At 38.5% G+C, this 7,925-nt stretch overlaps 1 protein-coding gene across 1 annotated transcript in view; it reads left to right on the plus strand.

The window, feature by feature from the left end:
* The first annotated feature begins 503 nt into the window (after positions 1-503).
* LOC101845180 (glutamine amidotransferase-like class 1 domain-containing protein 3A, mitochondrial) overlaps positions 504-7,925 on the plus strand; it is an 11,790-nt gene continuing 4,368 nt past the window's right edge. The window contains exons 1-5 of the mRNA XM_005103336.3: positions 504-776; positions 2,071-2,123; positions 2,788-2,898; positions 3,861-3,980; positions 6,420-6,512. Coding sequence (XP_005103393.1) covers positions 669-776; positions 2,071-2,123; positions 2,788-2,898; positions 3,861-3,980; positions 6,420-6,512 — 485 coding nt within the window. The 5' untranslated portion in view covers positions 504-668. The remainder of the gene's footprint in view (positions 777-2,070; positions 2,124-2,787; positions 2,899-3,860; positions 3,981-6,419; positions 6,513-7,925) is intronic.

Consider the following 7,925-nt stretch of genomic DNA (forward strand, 5'->3'; position numbering starts at 1 on the left):
AGTACAGCTGCTGTGAACAATCCCATTTTCTGCATAATGGAGATTTATTGTATTTTTTTTTTATCAGTGTCTATGAAGAAAATGATAAAATCTTGCCCCAATTGTATTGGGGGAAAAGGATTAAGTTAAGACCCCAAAAATACAATCTGCTGTGCAAAGAATGGGTGACATTGATTCACCCGTTGAAGTTGAAGAGATATTTGAAGATAAGTTGCGTCACGATTTTTTTACCGCACTTATACTAAACTAAAACGGCCACCAGAGCTGATCGTGAAACCAGATAAGTTTTTTTTTTGACTCTCTAATATTATCACAGTTTCAAATGGGAACATCAAAATTGATTTAAAAAAAAACAACAACTATGCATTTATACAATGGAAACTGAAAATTAATTAGATGAAACTATTTTACGAAATTTGCAATTGAAAGAATTATAATAATTTTCCTCTTATCCGAAAAGATAAAACAACGAAACTATTCTGTTTCTTCCCAGTTTCCAGTCTAGCAGTCAGTGCATGTTTTAGTTTGTTTGTGTCACCTTTCAACTTTCGAGGCAGACCCTGCTCACCTGTTCAACCCCGGCCTGGCTCCAAGGACCAAGTTATTTATTTATTTTTCAGTTTTTGTTTCCGATAGCTTGGGCATTATAAGTAGTCAGTCCTTGCAGAATGTTTTCCTACTCTAGAATTTGTTCTCTCCGACCCTCCAGTGTAAAGAAATTATTGAACTTGAGACTGCTACAGACTAGTGCGTCCTTGCAATCTAACGTAGCTGTGGTAAGCTTGATAATTTTTAAAAATTAAATTCTCTCAGATCTAAGATCTAGATATCTAGATCTAGATCTAGATCTATATCTAGAAAACACATGAAGCTGCAGCGAGCACCAAGCACACCTCTGTTGTTGGCCCAAATATAGATGACGTATTTCCACCATCTATTTTTGTTTGGGGGGGGGGGGGGAGTTCCCTCATGACTTTTGGGTTTCCCTCACCAGTAACTGTTGACTTTATAGATCTTGTCATGTTTGGGTTTTTTTGGGGTATTAATGTGTTATAATCTTTTATAGACAGTCTCAGCAATTCTTGTTGCATAAGTTTACCTTCTCCTGAAAGTTGTACACACACACACACACACACACACACACACACACACACACACACACACACACACACACACACACAAGCGCGTGCACACACATACACTCAAACACACACGTGTGCACACACGCCAGTACACACTCACACACACACAAACGTACGCACACACACACAGCCCAAGCAGTTGGCTATGAAACCTAGTGACGTAGCCCATCGCGCGCTAAGCGGCAAAGTGAATCTAGTCAACAGCTGGCGAGGGAAGCCCCGGAGGACAACAAAAATTAAATAGATGGCAAAAGTATGTCATCTGTATTTGGGCCAATCACTGAGGTAAGCTAGGTGCTCGCTGTAGCTTCATTTTGAGAAAACAGTGTCCACTCGCATCTCACTTATGATTTGTGTATGAGCTGTGGGCGGAGCTAATTATAATGGGTTATGAGGGATTATAACACGCTTCCCTTTGCACTTTGAAGACATGCATAGTGGTGAGATTTCGCACCCACACCACCCTGATAATCTGCTTTGCTCAGGGCTAAATATCATGATGGGATAGCCGAACTGTAACCACAACCCGTAAACCGCACCCCAGTCCCTGCCCCCGATTCATGACCTGGACTGAATAAAGTGAATATGAAATGCTGTTTTTAAAAAAAATATGTAAGTGGTTGCTCCATTTGATACAAAGGATAGTGCACTGCTCTGTTTGTCCCTGTAAATATGTCGTACAAGAAGCTATTATTTATTATAATTCAGAAAATACCACGGGAGAAAATTAGAAATGGCAGTAATTATAAGACTTGAATTATCTTATACAGGTGGCTGTCATTCGTCGGGACTCTCAGATGAGTAGCAGTTTTAGGTTCCAATGTAGAAGTAATGAAAGGGAGATATTCAATAATTAACCGTCTAATCTCTTCATTCTGCATGAGCTATCAAATGATAATTTATCTTTATCTTTCTCTTGTCATTGCAGGTACTCGCTGGCTCTGGAGTGTATGATGGAAGTGAGGTCCATGAAGTGTCAGCGTACGTGTCAGTTTTGACAAAGAACAGGAATGTTTAAAATGGCTGTTTAGGTTTGCTGACAAGGCATTAGATGGCAAATGAGTTTCCTCTTGCTGGCAAATATAGACATACACAGTGTCATACACAGTGGAGTGTGCTAACTGTTAAATCACTGAGACTGTCAGATTTTCCTTTGTTTAGCCTTTTTTTTTCGGTTTAACGAGGTTTCTGAAAAAGAAGACAAAAAATCCAGGATTTTATTTCTAATACGGCTAACTGTTGTTTTTGATTAAAGAGTGATCAGTTTAAGCGGATTCCACTGTGTACATCAAAATTGATTTGCAGTATAGCTTGCTGTTCAGTGGGAATTTGGGATTACGTATGATGATGCTATTTCTATTATTAAGTAGGCCTATTATTATTATTGTTATTATTATAATTGCCATTTGAACAAGGACTGCCTTTGACAACTTTCTTTAAATTCCTCATCTTTGGCAACTGATTATAGGTGTATTTATCTTTTTGTGTATGTAAAGACAAACTTCATAGATAATTATAAATTTTACTTTCATCTTTCAGTCAGTTGCTGGTTTATTATAAAAGAAGATTTGATTGTCGTCCCTCAGGTTTCCTCTAATATTTTGAATATAAATATTTTCTGGGACTTTCTGATTGTCTATCTTAGAGTCTGGGTCCATCTGAGCAGAGCTGGAGCTGAGGTTTCCATGTTTGCACCAGACATCCCCCAGATGCACACTGTTGACCACACTAAGGGAGAGCCTTCAGAGGATGGCAGGTCAGTTGGTGGTCTGTGTAATTGTGGAGCTTGGGCTGAACAGAAGTGATAGTTTTGAATTGCTATTTTTTAAAAGAAGTTTAAATAGTTGCTCTATTGAATACAAGGATAAAGTACTGCTCTCTTTGTCCATATCACAAATATGTCTTGCAAGCTTATTCAAAGGCACGCAAATCATGTCACTTTTATGCAAGAAAAACAGTCTCTACCGCAGCTGCCAAGCAGTACATTAAAATTTTAAAAATATGTATTTGATAAGTTATAGAGGGGCTGAGTATGGAAGTAAGTTTCCATGTCGGTTCATAGAGTAAACACTTCTCCTATTATTGTTGCAGATGTTCTTTGAATAGTTATTACTTAAAGCAAATGTGTGAAGGGTTTGTAGAGGGGAAGGGGGGTTACCTGGCCTATGCCCATCAGTTTGACCTACCACTTTGGTTGAGTCTGTATTGTTGTTTAATATAAATTGATATCTGTATGCTCTACTAATCACATACCATTGCTGGTGGCCATAATATAGTGCCGTCTATTTGAGCTGCCTTTGTGGTGTCTTGTTGAAAGTAGTGAGAGACACTCTCCATTGCCAATAGCCTTATCACTTGGCATTGCTCAAAATACTCACCAGACCAAAGTCTCTCACCTTTAAGACTATGGAGACTCAGTGCTTGTAGCGCATTTGAGCTTTGGTATCTTGCCAAATGTAGTCTTTTACCTGGTTCTTCCATGCTCTTCTCCACTGTCATGAGCTGTGGTTTACCCTAATGTGGTGCTCACACACACATGTGTTTGAATTAGATGTCTGCCTACAATGTAAGTAGGGAGGGGTAGGCCTACATAATTCTAAATTAAAAATGAGGGTTTTTCTGTGTTTGATAAGAAAAGACTAAAATTTTAATGTAATTATGTTACACTATTTATTTAGATCTAATTTAATTGTGAAAGTGTTTTTTTTTCTTTCCCAGAAATGTATTGAAAGAGTCGGCCAGAATTGCTCGAGGTAATGTAAAGCCGATTTCCGACTTGCAAGTAACCAACTTTGATGCAGTGGTGTTTCCTGGTGGATTTGGTGCTGCCAAAAATTTGTGAGTTGACAAGTGGTGTTTGCAATTTTTTAAAATTTATGTGACATTTCGGTTACATATTATTAGATTGAGAGAAACATCTGAGGTCACAGAAATGACTGTAGTTTGAGTATAGAACAATCTTTCTGATTACCTCAGAACTATTAGGGAGGCCTACTCTAAAGTCCTTACCTGGAAATAAAATTGTGAAGTGCTAGCTTAAGGCAAGTTCAAGTGGTTTGTTTTGTAATTTGTTATCTGTAGTAGACCTGTAAAGTATTTAAATAAAATCCGTCCTAAATCAACTGGGGTTCTTGAGACCCCCTGATTTTTTTCCCTAAAAAACTATTTTTGGAGGAATTCTGAGGATTATTCATATTTTTGGTCATGGAGTGGTTGGCAGGTTTGATGTAGTGGTTGAACAATTTGTTTTGCTTTTACGGCACTGGAAAGCCTTGTGCCTGATACTTTTTAAAAGAAAATTGTACTAGCATCACACGATTCACCCCACTGAGTGACAGCTGAGGTAATTGGTTTTTTTAAGAGTTGAGATTTCATGAAAACACTGATGAATTGCTTACAAGAGGATCGTAGGCTCAGTTTGTATTGCTAGTGCTCGCTGAGCATAATGAGATTGTACAGTGGAATCCTGTTATAACGAGAGGGAGGAGACCGGTATGAAATGTCCGTTATAGCAGGATTCTCGTCGTAAGGGATCCAGTAATATATTCAAAGGAAATAATGAAGTAGGCCTAATCTATGAGTTTGGTGTTCTGTTTATTTCTTTTTGTTATATCTCCTCTGATGATGGCTTTTTTCAACATGACCTCTAGGTCTTATTTTATCAAAAATTGAATCAGGTTTCTTTGTCTAGTGTTAGCGATGTTGACAGCTCGGCGTTGGCTATCGGAAAGAAAGTTCTCTAGGGTAACTCGCCCGCTGTGTTGTCCTCCACCCCACCACACCCTGTGGTGCATTCTCACGTCTGCTTGCGCACGTCACACATTTGCTCCATCCATCACAGCACTATGAGTATGACCTCTCCATCCCTGCATCGGAGAAGTGAGAGGCATGATAGGCTGAGATAATCTAGACTAGGCTGGCTTATCACTATCAGGCAATGCGTTCTGCTTCACAACGGCTTGGCTGCGCGTGCCACACCCTCCCCACTCATTCGCTCCGGCCTTCATCGGTGGCACACATGGGCTCTCCCATTCTTTGTTTCATTTGATCACCAACAAGTTTCTCAACTAGCGAGGTTTTCATGTATAAATGGCCTTTGCGGTGTGCACAGCAGCAGCAATATTCCGCTATAACCGACTCGCGCATTTATCTGGTTGCGCTATAGCAGTATTTTATTTACAAAGATAAAGAAGGAAAAAAACGGGGTTTTAGAATCATGTCTTTATAATAGACTTCTCGTTACTTCAGGACTCGTTATAAGTGGACTCCACTGTAATAGAATCCGTTTTTGTTATTACAGAAAAATTATCAAAATTAGAGTCAGAAGGAAAGCATTTCTTTGCTCAATCTCAGCTTCTCCAATACTCTCTGTACCTTAAATCTTGGTGTATGAAAGTTGTTTTAGACTGAAATTATATATCTACACCGAATTTTTAATATTTGTGAGGCATCGTGGTGGAATCAGGCTCTCGTCAGTTTTTGGGCACATTGAGTTGGTATCATCTTAAAGCATGTTCTCTGGTCTTTATTTGCATTAAAAAATATATCCGTTTATCTTAAATACAAGTCGAGATATTTGAGAATGAAGGAGGTGGGGGCCACCTGTTTTCAGAGGTAAAATTAGTGAGAAAATGGCCGCCAAAGATTACTTATATCCTTAGCTTAAGAGTCCGTGGTAACTGAAAATTTACATCTTTTGTGCCTTTAATCAACGTTTTTCAGAAAAATCCACACAGAAATGAGTTCTTTAATGAGCATGAAAGGTGTTGAACCCAAAAACAACAATTTGATTAAAATTCACAAATTCGCAGAAAGATGCAAGTTTCTTCACTTTGATTATTTTGACGAGAGCCTGATTCCACCACGATGCCTCACATTTTAACGTTTAAAGATCAAATAACCCGTACCCAGCTGTGCAGTGAACTACATACAAAAAACTAACTTGTGTTTTGCGCGCTCATGTGACCTTATGCAGTTGCAAGCGCCGTAAAACCCCATACTAAACTAAAATCTTGTTGTGGGAATTAGTAAAAATAACTGTTATGGACACAAAGAAGAAATCAGCTAATTCCTGTTTATTGGTCGAACAAACTCATAATACGCTTATAACACAATATGCCTTTAAGAAATTTGCTGAGCCACTAAGCTTACAAATATTGACTCAGTAGGTCCTTAAAGTGAATGCTCTTCAGATTGTTTCCTTTATATTATAGCAAACTTTTGTTGCCTATTGTGCTTTGACTAATTGTGTCCTCTGTTTAATGTATTCCTTTGCAGGTCGTCTTTTGCTGTTGATGGGACAGACATGAAGGTGGAGCCTGATGTCGAAAGAGTTTTGAAGGAATTTCATTCAGCACAAAAGCCAATTGGGTAATGATAATAAATTTGATCCCACTGGACTGGTATGTACCTAGTACAATATCAGTCAGTTTTGTTTGCGAATTTTGCTTCATAAGTCTGAGATGGAAAAAGAGTGTCACAATTTCACTTGTCTTTGGATCAAATATAAATGATTTTGGTGTTCTACCTTTCTCAATGTACTCACTTACCTGTGGAAAGCTATGATTTTGTTCTTTTCAGCGGTATGTCAGAAACTGGAATGGGAAGTTGGGGGCGGGGGCAGAACTTGAGTTGCAGGATACAAGACTCGTCTGATGTGTTGTAGGTGTGCAGGTGACTGTGACATGCTGTTTTATCTTAATTCATGTGTGGTAGGTTCAGGTTTGATGTCTGCTTACTTTGATTCGCTTTGAGAACAAAGAATTTTTTACACCTCCTTCTAAAGATATTTTTCTAAACTTGATACTTTGATAATGGGAAAGGATGGGTTGAGGGTGTGTGTGTTTAGGCCTATATATATTACTAGCTGGGCCCCCTTTTGATGAAAGGAATGATCGGCGGTGCCTATACGTTCTTATACTAACCGTTCTCTGACCGTCTACGCTGGTGCTTTAACATCAACTAAAAGTCATTGGCCTACTATATTTACACTCTAATGGAATGGGGCAATACATCTTGAAAGATGCAAAAAATTATAAGGTCTAGATTTATACTCTCAAAACAAAATGCGCCTCGCGAAATATCACTTCCGGATTTTCTAAAATTACTGAGACAGAAGCGTCGGCCTACAAAAGCGATCCGCGAAATAAAGAAATTTAGCTTTTTGGAGCAAAACAGTCTCAAAACTGAAACAAACCAAGAGTGTCATGGTCTGGACAATATTTTAAAGAATCTTTTGGCGAAAACCGCAAGTCGATCGATGCAGCCATTAAAAAGGGTTTTGAATAGCAAAATTCGGCCACCGCAAATAGATAATAGATATGTGTGTGTGTGTGGTAGGGGGTTCTTTTCCAAAATTATCTTTTGTGAATTGCGATGTTTCTGGTGTGTTGGAAAAAGCTCTACAGTGATTCAAACTTGACCCTCCCTTTGTTATCATGGTAAGACATCATGTTCAGTGTTAAGTTTAGAGTTGCCAAATACCATGCCATGTTGTATGAAGTTCTGTCAGTGAGCTCTTTGTACCAGTTCCAGAATGTTTCATTTTTCAAGTGACCTTTTCTGTCTGGCCTTGGTCTTCAGGGACACACTTGCATTTATGTGTGGAATTGTATCCAATAGTAATTTATGGGGCTTTTAAAATATTTTTGGTCTGTGATGAAAGTAAAATGTATTTCTCTATCTACTGCCAACTTTGTTACTAGCCTAGTGCGCATATATGAAAATTGGAGAAATGTGGAATTCTTTTCGTTTTTAACAAATTCTGGGCTATATCAAGGGAGA

Source organism: Aplysia californica, unplaced genomic scaffold (assembly GCF_000002075.1).
Source record: "Aplysia californica isolate F4 #8 unplaced genomic scaffold, AplCal3.0 scaffold00368, whole genome shotgun sequence".
In the NCBI taxonomy this organism is placed as follows: domain Eukaryota; kingdom Metazoa; phylum Mollusca; class Gastropoda; order Aplysiida; family Aplysiidae; genus Aplysia; species Aplysia californica.